Source organism: Anopheles merus, chromosome 3L, assembly GCF_017562075.2.
Source record: "Anopheles merus strain MAF chromosome 3L, AmerM5.1, whole genome shotgun sequence".
Taxonomy (NCBI): Eukaryota; Metazoa; Arthropoda; class Insecta; order Diptera; family Culicidae; genus Anopheles; species Anopheles merus.
In genome coordinates this window covers 11,503,782-11,529,323 of record NC_054085.1, presented here as the reverse complement: position 1 = coordinate 11,529,323, position 25,542 = coordinate 11,503,782, and the positions used below count along the sequence as shown (strand labels likewise).

General features: G+C 45.1%; 2 protein-coding genes across 2 annotated transcripts in view; one reads left to right on the top strand and one right to left on the bottom strand.

Annotated features, from left to right (window-relative positions):
- The window catches only part of LOC121598501, a 112,048-nt gene that overhangs the window by 14,522 nt on the left and 71,984 nt on the right, over nucleotides 1-25,542 (top strand). The window lies entirely within an intron of this gene.
- On the bottom strand, nucleotides 7,632-10,298 carry LOC121598502 (pupal cuticle protein 20-like). Its single transcript, XM_041925442.1, has 4 exons — nucleotides 10,103-10,298; nucleotides 9,612-10,015; nucleotides 8,226-8,438; nucleotides 7,632-8,139 (listed from the first exon to the last, which is right to left on the bottom strand). Exons 1-4 carry the CDS (start codon nucleotides 10,115-10,117, stop codon nucleotides 7,797-7,799), a joined length of 975 nt encoding a protein of 324 aa, XP_041781376.1. The 5' UTR covers nucleotides 10,118-10,298; the 3' UTR covers nucleotides 7,632-7,796.

The following is a 25,542-nucleotide window of genomic DNA, read 5'->3' as shown; positions in this document are numbered from 1 at the left end:
TGCCGCGCTTAGTCTGGTATGCTCCCCCCGCCAATCGTCTATGTTGCCGATCTTATCGGCAGCAGGATCGGTCCCGTTGATACGGAAATTTAGATGTTTGTTTGTTATAGAAAAATACTCTAAGCTGAATAAGCTGGCAAAGGACCACCGTTGGGGGATGCATGAATGCTACTTGAGTGCGCGCGTTGTACATCGTCCGCCCAGAGGCTCATTGCATATTCATGTCGAGTATTGCAGGCAAACTGCACAATGGGTGAAAATCCAAGCACCCAAACCCAGCAGGGCAGATGGGGCGGAATGAGCGGGAAGCTGTCGTGGCCATCCAGTGTTAGCGAATGTTTAGACGAACGATCGGTTGAATGATACGTTTGCAACGAGAGCAGTTCGGTATTATTGCACACTTAAGCGATATTTTATGGTGCAATTTTCGTTCTGGGGTTTTTTCCTGGTTGCCCAGGTTGCTTTGAGCCCCGGGTAAGGGTAAAATAGATCATCGGCGAAAGTCACCTGAAGCAAAAACAATTCCCCGGACATGTAGGGGGTGTAGTGTAAGACTGCCGCATTGTCTGCATATTAATTTGTACGGTATTGTGTTAAGAAATTTGTAGCATTTTTTTAGTCTGGCGAAAGTTTTTGAAGATTTGTAGCGTATTTTTTTATTTAAGAAGATATTTTTGAAATACACGAGGTCTGGATGGAGATGCAACATTGTGATTATAAGAAAAAATGATCATAAATTAAATTTAAGACACGTAGTGGGGACCGGGAAAACTGCTTGTACACAGAATTCTAAAGGGTGAAGATTGTTGCAAATTGTCAGTTTTTTTTTATAAGCAAAGTGTAGAAACTTATCAGAGTGGAAATTTGGATGAAGATGTGTTCGCTTCTTGCATAAATTGAAACAAGACAAGCGAAGGTAATTTGATGCTATTTCATTATTCATATCGCTTCAAGCATAACTAGAACAATAATTTAAACTTTTCCATGGTTCTTTATAGTTTTTTTCTTCTTTTAAGTTGGTCGATCAAATTTGGAAAAAATAAAAACTCAAATGAAACTTCCTGCTGCATATATAGACTTTCTGCATTATAACGCCATAAGTTGTACAATTTTATTTATCAAAACCCTTTTATTAAATATGTTCGGGATGAGGTAACCTTAAAGATTCAAACTGAGGCAGAAGAAGTGAAAAAGAAAGTGCAATTTAAAATATATTTCTTTCAAAATATGTGAAAATATTGAGAGTAATGCGGCGAAGGACAGATAATTCATTTACAGTCAAACGTTAACTTTCTGGCCATCTCAGGACCGGACGTGTGCCGGTTTATTGATTTCCACGGATGATAGTCCAATAAATTTCGAATTTATGTAACAGTTATAAAATTCACTCGTTATACTAACAGTTCACGTTCTACTGACCAATATATCATTAGCGGAATATTTTTTATTTAATAAATATAAGTTTAACAAATGTTCTTAAATAAAAATGAAGTTCGAAAATATCACTAGACACTTAATAGCTACAAAAACATGGATTTCAACTTGCCTATAGCTGCAAATGTTTAGCACGATTGAAAATCTGTCAAATTCATGCGCACGGGCTGCTAAACCGTTAATTCGCTGGTTAATTGGTCCCCGGATAATCGACGTTCTACAGTACTGTGACGCATGAAGATTTATACTTTCGCTTACTTACAAGATACGAATAATTTCAACTAGGTGAAAGGCTCTTCAAAGAAAAAAAAACAAGAACATGCGAAAAAAGTAGAATGAAAAATAGTACCAAAAATGCCATTTTGGTGGGTCTCAAATCTGTTCTAAAAAAACATTTACAACTGATCAAATAGAGAGAACATTTTTTCTGGCATTAAAATTTAACATCTTATGAAAACAGCAAGCAAAGCAATCAGCTGAAAACATTTCTTGATGCAATTTAATATCATTGATTGTACAGCAAACGAAAAAAAAACATCCCCAAAAAAACCTTTCCAGGATGGGGTACACAAAGAATGTCCCGACAGGGTCATAAGTTTGTGCTAACTGAATTCATCCGTTGAGAAAAGCAATGAAGTTTTAACAGAGCTGCCAAGAGTCAAGAGTTCCAGACAGGAAAAGGTAGACACACACATATACACACCCATCTGCACGACATTAACCGAAAATGCAATCACAAAGACACTGGAGCCAAGTCTCGGGAGCATAAGTAAGCCGATGTGACATCAAATTGGATTCCAGCCCTGACGCTGCCGGCTATGTGCGCGTCCGTTCAGATTTTCCCGTGTGCTCGTACATCTTAAAAAAGCTCAGCAACAACAAAAAAAGGAAAGAAAGATAGATGAATTGTATTGGAAAAGTTTTCATTCCCATCGCCATTTCCCGCCGCTGTGGTTGCACAATCGTGTACCAGAATCATCTGTCAGGCCAGGTAGTACCGCGGAAGCAGAAGAAGGATACGGAAGAAGCGATTCTTTATCGCGCTTTGGTTTTATGTTTGGGCTACAAAAACCTGCAGCAGGTTTTTCCTACTTCCTTCTATCGAACGGTGAGGAAAAGTTTTCTAGTTTCCAATATGAATAATGCATCCTTTTGTTGTGTTCATAGTGAGAGAAAAGAGACAGGGCGAAAGAAGGATCCTCGGCAGGAAACTCCAAAGGGTTTCTAATCTTCGCCCTCTACCTCCAATCTCCATAAAAGACAGTTGGCCACAAATCAGATGGGAGATGGTCAATTGAAAGTGGTGGAAAGTTTAACCGATTGATTCTTTGTCTTGCTCCCCCTCGGAGGTACAGAGAGCATGCAGAGCGAACATGTGTTTTCCCTGAAAGTACCGTGTGTGCGTGCTAATGTCCGGCGGGAGTTTATTTCATATCGTTAAAACAATCGTTTACCGCACAAACTAAACCCCGTTCATACCCGAAATTGGGAAACTTCGTAGGAAGTCCTGTTTTTTTTGTACTTTGCTCGGAAGATCAAGCTCGTGTTGGAACGGGTGGAAACTCTTTCGCGCAATATTCACTAATGGAAAAGTAAGTCCTGCAACAAGACTACCATAAATCATGCCTCCCGGCGTGAGCGTGCTAGCGCCCGGGGCCGTCTTAGGAATGGAGAAGTTGGTGGGGAGCTAGATGCCTTCCGAAACCGCACCGCAACTTCAGGCTCCTTCAGGCGCGGTCTCACGTCACCCAGGACACGCCGGCAGTGTCCATAATAAATCCATCAGGCAAGCTTTTCCCAGATCATTACTCCTGCTAACCGGTGGTCCACTTGTACACGTACGATGTTGAATTATATGCTTTGTCCGAAGACTTGTCAGCCGCAACCCGGGTGCAAGCATTTTGCCGAACCGCAAACGCCCGCCCCAAGTGCCCAGTGCTCGCGGTCCACTCAACGGGAGTTTTGTAATTTCTTTTCCCACGAGTGCTTAGGCGCGTGTGCGGGATGGGGTGTTGTGTGGTTCACTCCACTCGCTGCCTTTTTCCACCAATTTCGGAGCAGGGGGTGCTAAGCAATTGAACTTTCATTCCGGTGCGATCGAGAACAAAAACCCAAAACGCGTGGTGCAGGAAAAGGTAAAGGAAAAAGGTGCTCCAGCCAACTAAGCACTTCGATCCCATGCCCAAGTGTCGGATGCTTGCGAACTCGTGTCGGGTAATTGATATGGAAGTATCACGCAAATGTGATTACTTTGTTGCCTCGTTGTGGGTGTCTGCAGATATGTGTGTGGGTGTTCTGTGCAGGTTGTAAATTAAGCTTTTTTTCCTGTATCGGATGGCGGATCGGGAGAACCGTGGTCCCGCTGGTGTACAATTTAAACTGTCAGTAAATGTGTGGTTTGAGATTGGGTCAGTGCGATAGGGCTGCGGGACAATGGACGAATTGTATTTTGAGGTTGGCGATGGTACATTTCCTTAGCAGGATGATCGTTGGTGATAGAACTGATGGAGAAAAATGACTTTCGGGCGCACAAGGCGTTCTAGACAATGGTGAACTTTGGAAAGCTTCTATAGGAGGACCTGGAATTATGCGGCAAATTTGAATAGAAGATTGCATCAATTTGATAGTAACGGTGGATATACTACTCAAGAGAGTACGCTTGGAATATACGTACATTATACAGTATAACCCACAAAGTGCATTTTTGGAAATATTTCGCTATTTGGTTCAATTTCCCAGTTTCTCCAAGATTTTGTGTTATAAATTCAGAAACCATTTATCCAGAATTTTTCTGATGCTATCTAAATTTCTTGATCTATTTTCTTATTTTGAAATTGGTTACAAGATATCAAGAAGTTTTATAAATATTTTACATTTGCATGTCCAAAGTTAGTTTGTTATATACTAAAATAAAATTTAGTAGAATACGGAAATGGTAATACATAATGAAATTCCGTTTATGTTTCCTAGAGGCCCAGGTTAGATCTGCGGAAAATACCACGTAATTTAAAACGCTGATGACAGAGACAACATTTTTAAGAGGCATTTTTAAGAAATAAAGCTTTAAAGGAATCAATACAAATGTACATGACTAAATTCGGGGATGGTAAGTCTAAACAGGGACTTCAATGCATATTTTCGTAAATATCATTTACATCCTTTAGTAATTTTTCAAGTAAAATGATCAGGTTATGTTCAAGAAATGCGTACAATGCTGACATTAATACGATGTGATGGAGATGTCTTGAAAGTGACCTTGTCAGTAATTTTATATCTAAATTTTTTGAATGAATCTACGTCATAATCTCATTCAGCCGCTCAAGAGCTCCAGCGTAGTTCAATTATACGCTTGACGATCTCCTCGAAAGAGTGTACTGTGTCAAGGATCTAGGAGTCCCCCTAGATGATTAACTCTCCTTCGAGGAACAGATAGCCCAAGTAGTCCCTAGTTGGAATCGGCTACTTGGTTTGATCATAAACATGACGCGCGAGCATCGTGATCCTATGTGTTTCAAGACACTGCACTGCGCACTTATCAGACCGCTGCTGGAATACGCTAGCATTGTTTGACGACCTGCATCTACTCGGGCACTTGCGCGGCTAGAGTTCAACCAACGGAACGTAACGCGCTTCGCCTTCCGTGAGTGGCCGCATCGTCTCGACTATAGGACTAGGTGTTTGTTGCTTAGCACGACCGAGCACGACAGGCTGGCATTTTTCACCGGAATCTGAAACGGAGCCATCGCCTGTCCCGAGATCTTTTCGCAGATTCACCCCTATGTTCCTGCCAGAATACTCCGTCGCCGGCCAATGCTGGCAGTCGCTGAAACCCGGACAACATTTGGCACTCGCAATTTCCTTGTTTGTATGTACCGTTCACTAAATTTAATTGATGATCTCTACGAGCCTGAAATGAAGATAGGTAAATTGACTTCACGTTGAAATGTTCGAAGTGCGTCCAGTGAAAAAAATATATGAATGTTCTGTTCGTTATCTATTGTACACAATTTAACTCGAGAGGGCTTTATAGTCCATCGAATAATAAATATTAAATTAAACTAAATATTGATTACAAAAACTAAAAGAGAAACAAATGTTGGAGAATTTAAGAACATACTCCGATGTCAAAATTAAATGTAATGGTTCCAAACAACACTGCCCGTCGCGAGAATCATAGCATAGAAACCTAATACCAAAAATCGCCTCTTTTCACGGCAAATACTGATTGACACCTTTGCTGACAGCTATGTTGCAGTTAATATTTTAGTCACACAATGCGTTGATCAGCACGGGCTGATAACCTGTACCGCAACAATGTTTCTGATGGCCACATCATAAATCGCTTGCAGAAATGGTTTCGCCCATTGATACGATTTCCGTAAACCGATTCGTCCGGCAATAGAATACGTTGAACGATGCCGAGCTAGGTCGTACCGTCAGTGATGCTTTCAATTCTACTTTGCGAGATGCATTTGCAATTTATCGCCCTTAATAATAAGAATGCTGAATACAGATGCATTTAATGCATTTTGCTGTCACACAGCGATCAAACGTAACGATAGCTGCAGCAGCAATATCATCGAGTGTGTCAATTAAATTAATTAACTCTCGCCGTACAAAACTGAAACTGTCCGGTTCCTTATCTGACGAGCGTGATCCCCATACCTAATCTCTCTTCCGCTTCGCAGCACCGCAGCACTTCATCACTTTCGTATCAACCCAACGTCAAACAATTCAATTGCTTTGTTTTTCGCACCTTGGCGCGTTGTTTGATGTATGGTGCGCTGGGGGCGGATTTTATCACCGATCAGTCCATTATCGGCAACCCATGATCGGCCGCCCGTCGCGAGAATCATAGCATAGAAACCGAATCGAACAGAACCGAACCGGTGACCCCAGTTCACTATCCCACCCCTTTTCTCGCCAAACCAGAGGAGAGGGACGCACTTTTGAAGGAGAATGTTGCACCGTTCGTGTACAAAAATGCACCCACTTCAGGTGTTTGCTACGTGTGTGGGTCCATGTGTATGCTTGGCTGCTTCAAGAAAGCCAATCTTATCGGTCCAAATCCAAATCACCTCTCACTCCCTTTCCCCTACACACGCAGTATGTGATTGTGGTCGTGTGGGTCGTAAATTTTTTTCACAACATAAATTATGATAATTATGGGCCCGTGCTTTGATTTATCGCTCTCGGGCGCTTGGTGACTGATTTGTATTTGTCTTTCATCTCTAGCGCCCACTGGCGTGTTCGGTGTTGCACGTTGCACCTGGCACGAGGGGTTTGTATGCGTTTGTAGGAAGTCCATAAAGATGCGCTTCGACAGTTCGCACACTTCTGGTGGAGAAGATTGCCCCACGGCCTAAGAGCCGTAACGCACTCAAGCGACAAACAGTACAGTAGCTATCACAACGGGCACCACCACGCCTTCGCTCCCCTTTGACATGACACGAGAGCATCGCAACCGAATGGGTCGAAAGGGCATTCTTTAGGGGGGGGGGGGGGGACACCCGCAAGAGGCTGAATGAGGTTTGCATAATAGAACCGCGGCTCTCGGCGGCTGGTTAAGCGTGAAAAGTAGGCAACACGGGCCCCCTTGGCGAGGTAAAACAAAAACCAGCAGGCCAGTAGCGCGCCCACCTGTACAAAAGCTCATTACGGTGATGTACGGGGGTTTTCGGTTGTTTTGCAAGAATGCAAGATTTGTGACGTTGTGTTGCCGTTGCCGCTGGGTTGTGCCACTTTTCGTGAAAAACAGCAATCGGACAATCACAGTTTTATATGCCCGAATGGTGTAAGCCATGCCTTTTTATTGCAGTTGGAAAAGCGCCTTTAACTCAATTATGGCCCGAGAGTGGGAAGAAGAAGTGTGGCGAATGTCAGGGTCATGGTCTTGACTTTTGACTTCGATTTCGTGATTCCGATGTAGATCCGAGTGATTGTTGCGAGCTTTCAGATTTTAGGCAAGGTTAGATGGATTTTGGAAGCGCATTGAAGCTCTTATGTACGAGTGTAACATTGTCCAACACGCTCCGGAGCGGGAGAAAGGATTTCAGGATTTTGATCAGGAGCTACACATGGTAACTTGCTCCATTACTTGACAAGGTCGTACTCAATAACTGACTTACAAGTGTCACAAGAACACCTCACAGAATTCGGAATTTATTAGTGAAAGTAGAACACACCGGGACAAGTAGTTCGAAGTTTGAAGGGTTTCACCCTCAATGGTTGTGTGTGTGCCGCGCGCGCTTGTATCTTAGCAGCACCACTGGTTTATTAGCGTGTGAGTTCGGGTTTTTGTTTGTTTGTTTGGGGAGCACAAATAAATACTGAAATCGATAGAATGCAGGCAGCGCAGGGTTCTAGTAAGTGTAGCCACTGTTGGGATTGAAGCCCTGTTGCCGCTTGGCCGGTGGCAGGTACTGGTTGGCCGGTGCCGACGGGTAACCTTGGATGGCGTTCGGCGAGCTGAACTGGGGCGTCTGCTGCTGGTTGTACTGTGGTTGCTGCGGTTGCTGATACTGCGGCTGCTGCTGGTGGTGGTACTGGGGCTGTTGCTGCTGCTGAGGCTGCTGCGGGTAGTACGAGCTCTGCTGCTGGGATCCACCCTGGGGTGCACCGTACTGGGCCTGCGGTTCTTGGTAGGCGGGGTTCTGGGGCCGGGCGGCAGCTTCGGCATGCAGTCGAGCGTGGAGATCGTACGCTCTGCAAGTGAGAGGGGGGGTGATATACAGCGCGTTATTAGCGTTTTTGCGTTTGCCAAACAGCGCAGGCTTGCGTACGGTACTTACTCTTGCAGCGCTTGGGGCAGTGGCGGTGGCGTTGGCAGATGGTCACCGACGGGCTGGAATCCGTTCGCGTCCGCCTTGTACTGGACGCTGTAGAGCTGACCGTCGGGAGCGGTGTACGAGTAGCCGCCCGACACGACCTGTTCCGACTTTTCCGGTCCTAGGTTGCGCAGGAAGCCTTCCTCCTGGTGCTGAATGCCGTTGCCGGTGGCATAGCTGTGCGGAGCAAGCAAACAGAAAGATGGATGGAGTTTTAAATATTGGATCTAATTAATGACTTAGTTTAAGGGATAACTTTAGTCGAATCTAATTTGGTTGCAATCAAGGGAATTGAATTTATAAAAAGACACCTGTCGAATAGGCTACTTGGAAATTGTTTGGTTTAAAATGAACTGGAACGGGCTACATGATCTTCAAGTTATCGTGAATAATTGAGTTTAACTTCATGACCTACGAGTTTTGGGTACAAATAGCGCATAAAAATCTAAAAACAAAAACTCGTGCAATATTAACGACTTTAAACGATCTCTAGTAGGGAAGATCATTTGGCACGATACGGAAGAATACGGCCTTGTACACCACAGGTCATGCGTTTGAATCTATTTCAGACCGGCTGAATACATCATTGAAAAGGATTTTCATTATTGGACTTAAGCTGGTTAAAAAATTTAACAAACATACACGCGTGTATATGATATTCTAGTCGCTGTCTGATAGGTTTTGTAATCGTCTTGATGGATTATTGTATGGAAAAAGATCACTTTGAAGTTCATTTTCTCGACTCCGAATGCATTACAAATCGCGATATTAGTAAGCTTGATTATTACTGTACACATAAAAAGCAACCAGAGAGCACTGATTAGTTAAAATTTCACATGTAAAAGGAAGAAGCTATTTCACATCACTCATAGTTGCACGTGCAGCGGAACGTGTGTAATAGCGACGCCCCCATCTGTTGTGAATCATCTCCAGCAACTTCATATTCAGCAACTCTGTACGTGACCATATTTTTTATGCGTTTTAATCACTACTCGATGCACTTTTGAGCTCTCCACACTGGTCAAACCATATTGCACATCACATTGAACTCCTTGTGTGCAGCAAGTCACATTGTTGAACTTTTAATCTGTGATTACATCGTACTGTAGAAAAACACTTAGCACGATCGGGACGTTTTGTAACAATCTAAGCACAATCAAACACACTCACAGACATAGACACACACATACACGATTCAATGATGAACATCGTTTGTTCGCGGCAAACGAATGAGCTCATGAAGTGATTAATTAGTCATAATCAGTAGATACACCGTGCTGATAGCGCAGCCTTTAACCCCTGCGCCGATCAATCACCTGAACGATGCAGCCGATGCCACTCAATACTTACTCGAATCGATAGCTGCCGTCACCGTTGTTGACGTTTTCGTAGCGCAGAATCGGGATGGGAGTCGTTTGCTGGTAGTTCGTGCCCTGGAAGCTTCCACCGGCCGGTCCGCTCGGGGCGCTGCCCGAGCCAGGATACGATCCCGGTCCGGAAGGTTGCGGATTGTACGTGTTGAAGCCGGACTGCTGCTGGCCCTGCTGACCCAACGGTGCCACCGACGGGTAGCCCTGCTGTCCCTGCGCGGACGGAGGCAGATATTGGTTGGCTGGCGACTGGTCACGGCGCGGCGCATTCAGGAGGTTGCCATCACCGGCACCACCCTGGAAGGAGGCGCTTGGGGCCGGAGCACCGTACAGGTTGTCGAGCCGGGCTGCACTAGCGAGGCCCAGGAATGCACAGAGCAACAGCTGGATGTACCGGAAGGAGGAGAAATGGGTTTTAGAACTTGTGTTTTTTTTTGCTGAAGGATCAGAACTTTTAGCGACGAGCATTACCGTCTTGTGCACCATCGTAAAGGCAGTGGTTTGAAAAATGGTGCAAAACAGGGAATAATGCACTATCCAAATATTGAACACACGCAGCTTTGTACACCTGTTAACTACACAGTTTCTGTGTGTGTGTGTGGATGCGCAAGAGAAGCTTCAAGCTTCGAGGAGTTGTCGAACTGAACTAATGCTTGTAGAAGATGAGTTGCGGTTTTATATAAGCACAAGCAACGCGCGCGCGACGCCGTTCGCCGATTCTAACACACACCCGGATGGTGATGAGCAGAGGGTGATGCTGATGATGATGATGAACGCTGCACGGGGGCCGTCGGTGGGGGAGTTCGGCCGTTCGGTAGAAGGCCTGGCCCGGTCGCTTCGAGTGTTGTCGTTTGAAGACGAACTCCCCCGTCATAATCCGCGAACGGTCCAAAACCCCTGCCACGGCGGTCTTCGGGTTGACGGCGAAGGTGAAGAGCCTACGGCGCGTGGTGAACGTGTTCTATAACCTCCCCCCAGTTTTGGTGGCACGCGGGTGTCCAATCTCTGGGTCTTGCGTGGTGCGTGGTGGTGGCAGTATCTTCCCCGCCATGGTCTACCTCAACACCCCCCGTCACTAACAATGGCAGGTTGATTCTCAAGACGTCATTATCGATTGTGTTGTAGATCGTAGTGGAGCAGCAGCAGCAGCTCCCCATATAGATGATGATCGCTGGTAGTTGATCGTTCCGGTTGAGCGTCGCCGTCCATGGCTTTTGGAGGTTCCTTGGAGGCTTGGAGCAGAAGTTGGAGAAGGCTAGAAATTTAGTTCGATCACACCAACTCCCCCCCTCCCTTCGGTAAGACACACAGAGCATTCGATAGTACGATTTTACATGTTTGCGTACGGCGGTGGGAGTACATTCACTTTTGCCGAGAAGCAGATGATACTGTGGAGAGGCTCCGTTCAATTTCATGTCACTTTTTTCTATGTTTTTTTTTGTTTTTTTTTTTTGGTTCATTTAGTGACTGTCCGTAGCCGACGAGACCGGTGTGGGCTCTTGCGCCCTTGCGGAATTAGGTTTTTGTTTTCGGCAGCCCGAGTTTTTCGTTCACCCAATTCGATCCGCCTTTCGGCTGAAGATGGCTCAAGACACACCACAGAATCCCCATGGTGGTGGTGGTGGTGAAATTAAGTGAAAAAATTGCTGATCAAATAAATCAGCCGGTGAAGGAAGCGCGCGGAGATCGATGGGATTTGGGTCTGGGTTGGGTAATGTGGCCTTCCCCTCCCTTTGCACCATGGGGAACGGTTACTTGAGATGCTTTTTTGAGGTTATTGATTCCATTAGTGGATGCGTGAAGGTTTGGAGCGGCATGATGTCGGTCGGTTTTGCAAAAGGTAATAATCCGTAAAAGTACTAATCGATCCGGGCGATCGAGGGATAAGTAGGAGAATGTACTCGCCACCGGCAGATATTAAAAAGGATTTGCAGCGGCGTGTCCTAGAGACACTTTATTGTTTCTGAAGAAGGCACATTATTATGTACCTGGGGGGTTTTTGAGAGTACTGAGCAAGCAGGCAAGTGATGGTTCATCCCGTACTTTCACGTGCGCGTGCGCACTGAGGTGAATGCCATGGTCAGTGCTTGATGCGCGTACCTGCTGATTTTGGCATAATCGAAGACATTTGTAGTTCAATGTTACTTATTTCATACTCTGTGATGCTCAATCTGTTGCTAAGCACAAACGCCGCGCCGGTGTATTGCGAAACGAAATTCAATTGGTGCCTCGTTATGAAGCTGTCACAATTGGCTGGTGTTTTTACGTTTTGGGAAAAAATGTGTCTCCGATTCTTCTATTATTCCACTTTAATGTGTTAATTAGAGTGTCTGGAATTGGCAAGAAATTAATCAGCCTGATCATTAATCAAAACTGAGACGGAGGATGGCTGTGATGGCACAGAAGAAAATACATAACTACTGACATGCCATCTATAATTCGGTCTGCTTGGCGGGGAGTATGGGGTCATGCAATTAAGACATCGACGACATCTCTGTTGTGGAAGTTTTGCTTGGTTGATGAGCAATTTGCCAGGCGAGTGAATGATAGCATATTTGTGCTATTTTGTTGGATGCTTTAGACAAACGCTGCTACTCTCGCTGGCTCTAGGTAGTGCTTATTGAGCCGATAACGTACATAGAAGCTAAATTTGACCATCTTATTGATCGGTTTCCCACAACGAAAGTGTTTACTAGATAATGATACTTAAGCAATCATGAAAGTCATTCGTCGGTCGAGTAAAAGTTTCAAGTCAAGGTGTTGCTGATTGGATTGGATAACTCTTTTGTGCCTAAAATGTGGAAGCTTAAGTGTGAGGTAAATTTTAATTTTAATTTTAGTTTTTAGTTTGTACCTGGTCAGACATTTCAACGCGTTTGTACCCGAGCAAAAGGTTGAATGGTACCCCGGATGGGAATTAAACCTTCTCCTGGTCTTAACAAGTCAACACAGTCATTTAATGGACATCTGCGCTGCCACGTTATTGGTTGTATTTTAACCGCTTTTTAATAGTTACAGTGTCATTTTTAAACGTTAATAATAATAATAAATGTATGAGTTTTTCGATTAGTTTTATTGATAAGTGTATGGCCTCGACACTAACTTAAGTTTAACTTAAGTACTAATGTAAAAGAAACATTTTAACTTTGAAGTTTAAGGTCTACAAATTGAATTCACAAAGGTAATAGTTTAATTAAAATTCTTGTACAAAACAAAACAGAATATTAAACATAAGATTCTAAGCAAATAAAAAATGGAGTCATTTTACATTAAATGAATAACTGGCAAGTTTGTGCAAACCATTTTTTTGTATAATTTTTTCTCTCTCCTCAAAGTCTCTTAACAAGAGTGATGATAAAACATGCCAATTCAATTTCGCCTAACGAGGTATCGATTGCCAAACTGTTGCATCCAATAGCCAGCCGCGCGACGTGGCGTCGTCGGGGAGCAGCGTTTGTAGCAAATCAAAGCTATGCTCTCTACTATGAATAAATTTTCATTCGCTATGAATTGCTACAAATAGTCAAACGATGTAACCTTTCAAATGGTGCGGGAGTGTAAAGGTGAGCCAGCCGCCGGTGATATTGCACCGGTGGCCATAAATTCGCATTCAATCGTAAGGGTGAGGAAGATGGGAGCTTATCCCGATGCAAGGATACCCGATGATACACTCCGTTTTGTGTTGGCTGCGTTGTTGTTTTGTAGTTGCGAATTGGGGAAAACTGTTGAGGAGTGTACACCGGAAACCACACAACATATGGCCATCAGTCGGGTTGGGGAAAGTGGCAAACCGAAACTCCCCAAACATGCCCAGACGTGATCCTTCGCCAAGTATCGAATTGCCGATAAATATTTATAAAAAAAAACCCGGGGAAAGTCGTCCGAATACAAGGGGGGCAGGGCGAATATTTTAAACTTATTTTGCTCGCCTCGGTTTTGCTCGAGAACGTCCAGCTGTGTGCCGCAGTGTGCCAGCAGACAAAACACATTCCCAAGATCGTCGGGCTGATGAGAATGTACGAACCATCTGCACACCTGCAGCCGTCACGAATCACCCTCGCAAGCTCAAATGTTGGTGTGAATACACTTTCCGCACTTTTCTTCTGCCCGCGTCCAGGGGTTTAGTGAGAGGGAAAAGCAGTCAGCAGTGTACACCCGCGGTATAATGCAGGAAAATTTATGGCAAAAAGCGCGCAGGCTACGGCTTACCGTAGCAATGTACTTGTGAAGCGTTTTATGTGGAAAACATTGGCAAATCCTGGCTGGAGATCAACAGCCGAACGAAGATGCACCACAATGTAGAGAGTGGAGTGGTACGTCCACAGCCAGCAGCAGAAATTGTTTCTTCATCTCGGCTCTCTCCGTTGCTCCGTTACTGTGGGCGGACGTGCGGATGGCACTGCTAGGGAACAGAAATCACTCGAAAAAGTGAGAAGCACCCCGGGAAGCGATGTAGCCCCAACGGGGAGGTATGAAGAAAGTAATAATTTATGTATGAGTTATGAATTCATAAAGCACACCAGCGTTAAGCAAAGATGTGTGGGGAGAAGACGGGGGGAAGGCACATCATTGGAGGTGTTGCGTTGTGAAGGTGTTCCTGGTCTGGATGTCTGATCTAGTTCGTGCACACGTTGCAACGCCATTTCGCAAGGCACGCAACAGCACGGTCGGTTGAATTATAACAATATCCCTCGGTGGAATCGATTTGTGCCTCGGCAGACATTATCATGCTGCCGATGCTGTCAGCGTGAGCGGGAGTGATATCAATACGGAAAAAACTAACATCCAGACATTAGCGTAACTTCTGGGCGGCATCTTAGAGAAGAATCTTGGAATAAAACCGTATAACACACTTCTAAATGGGGAAACAAATTGAAATCTTTTCCAGCTTAAGGGAGAAACATCTGTACAGTGAGATGATGGAGTCTTTATTTCCAGCCATCAATAATCCACAAGTGATCAACGCGATAGATTGCGCGTAAGATTAATGTCTGTAGCGCTGGTCTATTTCTGGACAGCCGCTCGGACAGGTCGCCAGAGTGTCGCCGGCGGTTGAGGTTTGCGTTTGGTCGTGTGGTCACTCGCACACGATGGAGTCCGGGGTAAGTAGTTTAATCATCACCTCCGGCATATCGTAAACCGAATGTCGATCCGTCACTGCCACCGGCGCACACCAGAGTTACTATGCAGTACATTGTGTACGGGACCTTGCTATTACATCTTGAACAGTGTGTGTGTGTGGGAGACGCTACTGGTCGTTAGGGTGGTTTTTGCTAGAGATATCATCGCAGATGATGGAAGTTTATCCGAAAAATGAAACCAATCCCCCCCGCGTGTGTGACATTTACTCCTCCAGGTGGTGATTGGCATTCTATAAATATACGTACCCACACTGGTTCTCTCCCCTCGGGATACATGGGGAGGACTCGTGGCGGCCCCAAAACCACAGCTCCAGTACCGGTGGATTTGGACGTAAGAAGTGAGCGTAGATCTCATTAAAGCGATTCACCTTTTCGCAATGAGAATAATTATAATTTACCACCCGAGCGGCGGCGGACATCTTACGTGAATCTTGCGTCGGTGTGGATGCACGCTATCCTTCGATCTAGATAGTTCGAGCATGCGGTAGTCATATGCACTGGCACTGGGGCGATTAAAAACAAACCAAGAACGCGGTGGCGATTTCCGATAATTGAAGCGGGTTGTGGGTCTTCATCGGATCATCATCGGGCGACCGGAGCGAAAGGTAACTACATTCACTACCCACCGTGAGAAGCCTGCGTGTGCCTACATTGCACAAACCCTGCACCGGTTTATGACACGCGAAGGGGGGAGGAGCGTTATGCGCGATGCAGCCGAAAGGGGTGCACCCGATGTGAGCAAACTATCACCACCTCCCTTTGGATGGTGTGCTTGGCCCAGGATGGAAAAGTGCGTCAGTGCGATGCGGCATCTAGATCGGCGTACTAACCTGGTCGGGGGTTGGAAATGTCAAGGTTGTGCCGAATATAATCGCCGCGCGCCTTGAAAGTGCGCGCATCCCCCAATATGTAAATGTTGCAAAAGTGTGCCTGTCCCAAAGATGCTTTTTGCACATCGCACCAGAGGGGGCAGCAAGGGGAACAGAGGAGCCAGCGCTTTATCATGCGCAAAAGCCTTCACTGCGCAATGACTGATCTGCATCGATCACTCACAATCACTCACTCACGATCTTATTGACTTGAAGGATCATCGCGCACTCGAGCAGCCGGTGCACTTGAGCGCTGAAAGTGGCGTGCGGCGGGCGATTATTTGCATACTAGACCGATCACCGCCACTTCTTCCTCTTCGCCCCTTTGATTGCTATTTGAAGTTAGAGGCCGTGTTTTGGGGCTAATTCGAAGGCTTTCTCAAGCACCCTTTGTTGTTCGATGCATGAGAGCAATGCTGGGAAGGAAGAGACGTTAGTTCCGGTCCGTTTGTGGTCCAGTGGGGAGGAGAAAGCTGCCAAAATGAAAACATTTCATCTTTTCCGATGCTGAAGGGCCATTTGGTGTGGTGTGTGACCTTTTTCTGCTGAGCGCATTGAATTGGCCGGCTAATCGTAAAACACATGCCCACTCTTCCATCGCATCTCAGTGTAGTGGGTTGACTATTTTCCGGATGATTGACTTTTTGGTTGCGAAGTTTGGGGTTCGCTGCCTGTCGGTCTGTCCATGTCGCTCTCGTTTTCAGTGTGGACTGCAAATGAAGACACAATGGTCGATGACAAATTACCCTTTCATATGCAAACGGTCCCCGTGGTGGAGAAGAGGGTCGCAGTGGAGGGCCCCATTTTGCAAATTCTAAACTTTACAATAAACACAAAGCGCTCAACGGAGGGACATCAACTGCAAAACGGTCGGACACACATCGTAGTAAAAAAACCCGCTTACTCATTCTGATGTATGTCTGTATGGGGCGGCATCAGCACAATGACAGTGTGTGGCGCATATTATGCAAATTTGCTGTAAAACTGGGCATGTTTATCCCTTTCTAACGGGCAAAGGGGCAACATTGTCCAAGGATACCACTCCAGAAACCGGGTTCGTCGTTTGGTGGGCATGGTCAGTTGAAATTAAGATTCGAAAAGTTTTTCAATGACGAAAATCTCTCAGCATGAGTTTGGAATTGGTTTGTATAGGTACGTAAAAAACAAAACAAAAAATGTATCCTTTCTGTCACTATGGCTTTTGATGTGTTTGAAGTTCACCCAATTCGGGGTTTCCCATCATTTGCATAGGGATGCAAACATAGGGTGTTGATGTGTGTCGAGCTGATGATTAAAGGTTGAAACAATTAGAACAGAGGGGCGGTTTGGACTTTTGATGTGCCCTATATGTGTCTGTGTGTGTGTAAAAATAGAAAATGGGACCCGATTATGGCACCGAGAGCACTTAAAAGTAAACATGTGAAAGGAAGAAAAATTGACTTTCTCCCTTGCCCAACCCGAAAAAAGGACCGCCAGTTAATTTGAATACTTCACTGTCATTCTCTCAGCAAAAGACTCACTGCTCGCAAGCAGCGAACCCTTTTCGGAATAGGTGTGTGATGCTGCACGATACGGCGAAGAACGAACGCGGGATAAAAACGATAATCTTCAAGGCCATTAAAATTTGTAGTGGCGGCTCGGTACGTTTTTACTGTCCATAATTTTTTGCTAATGGAGTGTTACCAGCATGATATATCTGTGTGGATGGGTGTAAAGGGGGAGGGAGCTTTTTTTGTATCACTCCTGCAGCCATCATCCTTTTGGAAATGCGTTGGTGTACACGGGAAATGTTGCTGGCTGTTGTTGCTGCATCCGGGAATCCTGGGAGGCCATTTTCGGTCCAGACGATTACAGCAGGCTCTCCACTGGCAGGGGTAGCGTAAACACGTTCCGCACGGTAGCCAACAGAAGGGTGAGTGTATGTGCAACCTTGTATAGCAAAAACCGTCTCGGCAAACGGTCCGTTGAGCATAAGCACCTTTCACGTTCGCGAGAAGATGCGCCCGCGATACGTGGCGGCTTAAGCCGGCGGAAGAAGCTGTTACGTTGAAGCGTCATAATCTGGTGCCTAATTGAAGGTTGCTGCTCGTTCGGTGACGTTTATGCTCTGCCAGGGATCATCAACGGTTTGTGCGAGGGAGGCGTAAATCATTATCTCCCGGGAGATATTGGGGTTAGGATATTTGGGACAGGAACGGAAGGCTTAGCACGCGAGCCAGGCAACAAGCAGCTGCTTCAGGGTGTTGGTCGTTGGCGTCTTTATGTCGGTGAAATAGCATCCGAGCATAATCCGGCGTTGCGTGTTCCGGAGCAGAGTACGATACTTTTCCCGGGGGCTGAAAAGCGGTACAACCATTGGAGACGTTCCATATGGACGCTGTTTTGTGACAGAGCAGAGATATAGCGCGAGGGGAAAAGGGATTAGCAGCCATTGTTTTGTTGTTACTGAAAATAAAATAAAACTGTTCAAATACTCCACTCGAAGTGCTTGCGGGGGCACTTCCGGAACGGGGTAAGGAACGCATTTTATACAGTAGCAGACATATGCTGTGTTTCTAACCGTCAGCAAACTTGACTGGTTGGTTGGTTGAATTCACATACGCATTTTGCATATTGCAGCGTTGCTGGCTGGCGCTCTCGAAACAAACGGTTTGATTAATCAATGGCGCGTCGGGTCGTGCGCGTCATTTTGTGGCTCTACACAAAGCGCTACCATTGTTGTTCAGCACCCCGCTTCAAGCTGACGGCACACGGACGCTGCAAATTGGAATGGAATTGGAGGAGAGAGAGAGCAGAGTAGAACAAAAAAAAAAAACGCAAAATAGGATCAACGACGGTGTACAATCTCAAGTAGATAATCACGTTCTCCGTCCACCTGCGATTGAAACGAATTTAGTTCTACAGAAAAAAGGGGTAAAGAGTATAAAATGGATATACGATGGTGATGGTAGTTCAGATGGCGATGATGATGATGATGATGATGCGGTTCATGACGCTTTAGGAAGCCAAAAAGCGTTAAATGGAGGAAATGTGTATAAATGAATGAAGATGATTGAGCAATAATCATTTGTGAGACGGTTTTTTTCACTTCACGTCTTTTGCTGCACCGTCCTCTTCCACTGTTGGTGCTATTGGCAAACGCACCCATGATCTTCTTGTAGAAGTTCTTCATTGTGGAAGTAAATCGGAGCTCTGAAATAAACCCCTTTTTAAAACCATGAATTTCTGGATATGGGAGATGCGAAAGAAAGCGAGCAGTTGTGGGGGGACATAATACGGGGCAGGTTGAAGAGATAATCAGTTAGTGGAGAGGGAATAAGGCACTGCTAGCGATTCGTGTTCTCACCCCGGAGAAGTTTGGAGATGCTGGAGTGTCAATGCCACGAACTCTTTGTAGAATGATAGCGTGTCTCATCGTACGCTTCAAAGCAAGCTCCAGGGTGAGATATGTCAAGAAGAACGCAATTGACATGCAAGTCATCTTTGCAACTAAAGGCGAATGACGACGGGGCGCTCGGTATGAGGTATGATGAAGTTGCATCGCAAAGTGACGGCGTTCTTGATGCTAATGAAAAGTAAGGTACCCAATAAAGTTGGAAGTGATTAGTGTAATCATGCTGTCGGCTCGGTGTGTGTGTGTATGATGCAGTTTCTCACACTCCCCTGTATGGAGATGATGAAATTAGTCGGGCGTGCAGGGCGTTTGAAAATCACAACTAAATGCGCCCCGGGATCTTAGATAGCGGCCGTGTTGGCAGTGTTGGCGGGTTGAATTACATTCCGGATGTTATTAATAAATGGCATCGCTTGCGTTACACAGCCGCCATAATGGATGGAGTGTTTTGTCTGTTCACATTCCTGGGAATTTGCCAGAATTGTGAGATTTTTCGGTGGATAACTAACGTTCGGATTTTGGAGCAGCGAGACAGCAAGAAGAATGAGAATAGTTCGCGGGTGTGTTGTGAAGCAGCAGACCCCTAAGATCCGCGTCGTATGGCAGCACAGTCGTGAGCTTTGCAATATCCACAGTTGCGTCCACAGTCAAAGAGCGTGTGGGTCGTGAGGTGGCAACATCTCGACAACGGCCAGATCCTGGATCGTGCAAAGTTTTTGGGGTTATTCCGGTTATTTTTAGCGACGCGGGTGAACCTCACGCTACAACCCGGATGCCCGTGTGTGTTTGTGTGTGTGGCTTAAGGGTGGCGAAAGAAAGGGCACCCGGTGGAGGGGCAGGAAATTCCGATCAGAAGGAGCTTGGACGAAGAAACTGTAGGGTTTTGGGAAGACGAGCGATGGCTCGGCACTCTGTAGAACATGATGCTGGTGACGTCTTTTGTGTTGCAAGTCACGAAAAGGAAATGGGTTGATTAGTTGGATAGTTTTGTTGTTGTTGTTGTTGTTGTTGGAGTGGTTCGAATAATTGTTTTGCAAGCAACTGATCCGATCAGGCCGTCGCCCCGTCGAGCTCCGGTTGTATCGAAGGGGTTGCAGGGTGTCGATTTTGGCAAAGGGTGTGTAATAATAAGCGATGAGATACAGTTTTTGGCACAAAAATGTTGAACTATAGGTTGGGAGGAGGTGTTTTTTTTATAGAGTGTGCTTTAACAGCACTGGCGGAATAAAAAAAAGTCAAACCAAACGTGTGATAAAGATGAATAGAGTTCTTGGAGCGATCATATCTGGCTGTGGAGATCATTCACTCTCGCTGTTGTTCAATTCTCTTTACGTCATTTAGCTCGTGTCTTAGATAAAGGCAATTGAAAAAATATCAAAATTATAACAAAAACAATAAAAATGAGGCAAACATCGTTAACAATATCTGGTTTTTCTTAACAAAATGGCAGTCGAAAAATGTTGGTAACTGAAAACATATTTATTACTCAGTTTTATTTGCAAATTTTAAGTATTTTCCGTTGTTTTTTTTGTAGTTTCTAAACGAAAAACCACATTTTAAATTTAATAACAGGGTTTAAAAGGGTTTGACTTGAAATTTGCAAAAATATTATTAATGATAATAATAATTCATCTACGGGTTTTAACAAGTAGCTAAAGTTTTGTGAAAATTCACGATAAGTTTTATCATTTTTTATGCTGCGATTTTTCTTTTACTACTTCATTCCTCTATTTATTCTGCATTGATTCATAATGTTTTTATATACATTCATTTTCATTTATTTCAAATCGATCATTATTTTATGTTCTAATTATTTTGCTTTTCTTCTTCTAGTTATTATTGTTTTTCAGTCCATTTTTGCTAAACATTGTCTTAGTTCTGTTCTGTCTCATGTACAAATAACTTTGTGTTTCCTTTATCTCACGTTTTTGCTACATTTGGCAATCAAAGCAGTTCGAATTAATTAACATCACATTGTGTCATGCTCATTCAACTCATCCTAATTAACTGACATCCAAAAGGCGCGCTCAACCTCGTGCGCTAGTGATTTACGCATGCTTCTGGCGCATATTCCTCTGTACCGCAATGGACAAATAAGGTAACAAACAAACAGCCCGCCGTTCATCAGCAGGTGATGAATTGCGCAGAACAAGAGAAGTGTAATCGTTTACCGTACGCATTAACGTCTTAAAACAACTTCATGTTCCGATTACGTCTTGATTATGGCATTGGCAAACCATATAGAATTACTCTGTAAATGTGTTAAGCGAATGTTTTGATTTTAAATGATTATATTAACATGACTTCTTGAGTACATTATTGCATCAATTGATTAGAAGTTGTTTCCCAATTCTTCTCTCATTCGTAACTAACATGTCACACTGTATCCTTCGAACGCTTCTTCTATGTATCATCAGGTTTCACTTAACTGCGTAAAGTATGCAAAACAAACATTACCTTGAACGGATTAAACCATCTTCCCCTACATTGTTGTCTTACAATACTCGAGCACAGCGACTAACCATGACATCACAGATTGCGTGAGACGAATAAATAATCACCACCGCCGCTTGGAAACGGTTCCGATCCGATAGGACAGTGTGCCGCGCCGCAGCACTTGCCACACTTGTCCGGAACAGTGGTGAATGATTTTTCTTTTTTTCAAGTGCATCGCTTTAAGTCGCGTTTTTATGACAACGGCTCCGTGCCGCCGCACGCTGCAACCGCTGCTACAGAACCCCCCGTAAATGTACTGAATGCATTTTTAAGCACGGAACTGAAACGCATCACGGAATGCGCTCGACGAACTGGGCAGTTTTTAGCACCGAACCAGGCCACCATGCCTTCCTTTCGCCCTCCCCACCAAACGGTCGGTGTTGTATGGTGGATTTTGAAAGTGGTCATAAAACTGGTCGGCTCAGTTGCATTCTTCGTACGACGAGAGCCACTCAAGCACACGTCACTCTGCGAACTAAACGACGGGCGCTCGGCGTGCACAACATACACTGGGCCCCCGTCTCTCTGTGCACATTACCGAACGGGGGTAGCAGCAATGAAAATGGATAATAAAAAATCCAAAACGGCACGAGTCATATCTGCATACAAATATTTCTTAATAGCTATCATTACGGTGCGAAGTTAATCACAAAGCGCGTGGCCGCCGGCTGCTGACTTAGAACGGCTCCATTTTTCGCAGTTCCGGGATGATGGACAGGAGAGCCGTGTGTATGTGGCTATGGCTCTAAAACATATATAGACAGGAAGTCATCACCTCGGAACCAGACCAGCAATTGGCAGGATTAAAATGTAAATCATGCGCAAAAATGCAATCACTCGTTGCTTCGCTGTTATCTTACTGCACGCTACGTTTGAGCGGAAAAGTTGTGTAAATGAGTTGAGCTGTTTGCTGTAGCTGTTGTCGGAGGTTTAATAATTCAGTGCAAGCAAATAAATTTAGTGTAAATATTTGATAAGAGATTGCGTGCGGACGCTCGCGGGAGTGGGAAACAATAATGATTTTCGCTTCTTCTTTTTTCTCTCGGTCCCCCTCCAATCTAACATCGTTGTCATCGTGTTGTGGTGTTTTGGAGAAAGACATCAAAAGTACAAGAAGGGAGAGCGAGAGAGTATTTCGAGAAAACTAACCCTCCGGATAACAGTAATAGCACAGGGCGAAAGGTATCCTTCATTTTGGAAGGGGTTTTCACCATTCGGGCGAGAATCCATCCGTGTTAATGTTGACTTCCCGCGCTACAAAGTAAACGATTGCCTTGGACTTTCGCTTTGCTCTGCGCAGAGTCCACGTGGCAGGTAACTTTCCGATAGCGCTTGGCAAACCGAGCCACAAACAGATCCACAAAAGTCATGGTTTGGCCTTGCTGTGCATGGTAACGGGTGAGCCTTACGGTGCACACTTCAACCCAGTGCGTCCAAAAATAGACTTTCGACATCGACGCCCTGTGGGAATACTTGGAAAGCGGAGGGCGGTGGCTGAGCTTCCGAGTGCTGTTGTTGTTTGCTTTAGTCGGCGCATGGGTTGCGTACGCGGGCGGAAACAACTGTAAACAATTAGGTTCCCGCGCTGGTGCCGGGAATGTCCTGCAGCAGTGCGACGTGATTCACCACGACCCGTAGAAGATGGTGCGCCTCAATGCAGTTTGAAGACGACAGTATTCAGAAGGCTTTCAATGCTGGGTTGTTTGTAGTTGAGCGGAATTTTCATTCTAGGAAGGTAGCTGTTTGTATAAGATTGTAATTTTGTTATAAAAACTTTTCTCAGGATGCTTAGGATTTCTCAGAAATAGTGTGTATAATGTCTCTGAAATTATCGGCTCCAATTTGCGTAAGGCTTAAAGGGTAAGGCAACGCTAGACGCGTTGGTTCCAGCAGGTCGGGATGGCTTAAATTCCCATTCGGACTTGTTGGAAGTTGGCAGTTGACTCCTCGTTTGCTTGCGTGATACTGTATAAATCTAATGAGAAACCTATCTAGTTGAAAGAAACTTTCGGTATCAGTGGAATCTGTTAGCTGAACTTTTAAATATTAGGATGTGAGAAAAGCCTATGATCCTTGATTTTATTGTTGATTTCTTGTAATTTTTAGTACTACATTAGCTACCAAGATGTCTAGATCTGCTGTAGATTTCGTTTCGATAGTTTTAAGTCAATTCTTCTCATGCGCGTCATTTACAGAGTTTGGGGTAATAGATGACTAAATCCCAGGACCAAAGGCGGAATATGTCATTATTGAGCAACTCATGAAGTAATCTGTAAAAGCACAAGATAAAATAGATATCAATATGTATTCCTGATTATTCAAGAATACAGCACGAAATAAAAAAAAAAACAAAAAAAAACAAACAAAAAAACAAAATGCGCCCGAGTGTATGACCACTTGCTTCAACTGTCAGAAAACAATTTGAATTTAGTTGCTATCGCACAATCACGCACAGCAACGGTGCTGACAGGTGGCGGTATCATCATCTCCCGGGCAGTGCTGTCGTCGTCCAAAACAACGGCTGTCAGCTTCCGCCGCGCTACCAACTGACAGCATTTGTTTACGTAACAGTACCAGAAGAGTCGCTAGGACACGGTGCTGTTTTCCCTATTCCACACCCATTCCACGCAGCGAAAGATGCTCAAGCAACTGACAGCATCGCAGCGATAGCGTTTGTTTCCGATAAGCGAATCGATAGAGCAAACCGAGGAAGCAGCACTCGAGGTTGTGATTTCGAACTCCAAACAAAAATTCACCCCCAAAGGTATCAGACTATTCAATGTGAACAGCAAAGCAAAAGGCGACAGGATATTGCAAGAACGTTGCGATTTCAGCAGCAGCCTGGCAGTGCGCAGGTCCAGCGGCGAGAGATATACTTTCGTGGCCGAGGTTACTCAAAACAACTTCTCCGATTTACGTCACAAGCGGATGCCATTAGCCTATCCGTTTTCGGTAAACACCGCCACTCAGCATCAGTCGTTCTCTCTGGTGCGAAAGTTCGGTATCATACTCCCCGTAGAAAAAAGGTTCGAATTTCCGATGAGTTCTTGTCTATTTTCCACTGAATAGAGAATGGGTTTTTGGGAAAGGCGCGTTGTTGATCCGGTGAGTGAGTACACTCACTGGGGTACTCATTTAGTCCCGCTGGAAAAGGAGATAACGCACCTTTCCCATCGCGTTATCCTTGTCACGCTCTGCCAGGCATAGCATTCCTACCAGCCTGAGATGAGCGGAGGGTGATGTGGAGTGGATGTTTTTTTGCCTCTAAAAACTCCAGCCGCTCCTATGACATCATTTAGTTGTCCGCAACATTTTCGCCGCGCTGGTCATGTCCTGCGTGGACCGTCCTGGATTCGGGGGCTTCCAAGTTGGGCAGTGAGTTGAACAGTTACGCGTACAAACACTTTAAGGACGTTATCAAACGCATCATCAGCGCAGAGTGGCAGTAGAAATTGGGTGTTGTACAGTAAGATTTTCCACTAGGAGTTGTGAACAGGAAACGCTCTCAGCAATCTCCGGTGACGCAAAACGCGATATCCGAATCCGCCAAAGAATCCTCGTGTTTGTATCGTGTCAGATAGTGTTTTGAGATGAAATATTCGTGTCCAGAAGTGTTTTAATTCGAGCAAATGTAACGCTGTGCGCCATTATAAGCTTTGATGTAAGCGTTTCGGTGTGAAAAATTGGGAAAAACTTGAACAACAGTAGCAGTATTATTGCCGCAGGCAAAACAAACTGCAAGAAAATCTTCCATCTCTCCGAGATTTCCTCCCGAGAGCATAGGACATCGATGCGACCGTCGCCTTCCACGTCCCCGTCCAGGCAACACGCCGATTCCCGTCCACAAGCAGAGGGTTTTTCCTTTACCATTTTACTCGCTGCATGAGTTTTCCCTCGCCGCATGCTGTGTTGCTGTGTGTGAGAGAGCGAGAGTTTATGGGTGAAATTTTCGAGCGTAAAGTGGCTCGACAACTGAGCATGCGATGGAAAAGGCATGAGCCCACGGCGGAG

Excerpts from the sequence above, each read along its gene's own strand:
- LOC121598502 (XM_041925442.1), bottom strand. Across the intron at positions 8,439-9,611 it reads GACGGCAGCTATCGATTCGA|CTATGCCACCGGCAACGGCA; the intron begins GTAAGTATTGAG and ends TGCTCCGCACAG. Across the intron at positions 8,140-8,225 it reads CTGCCCCAAGCGCTGCAAGA|AGCGTACGATCTCCACGCTC; the intron begins GTAAGTACCGTA and ends TCTCACTTGCAG.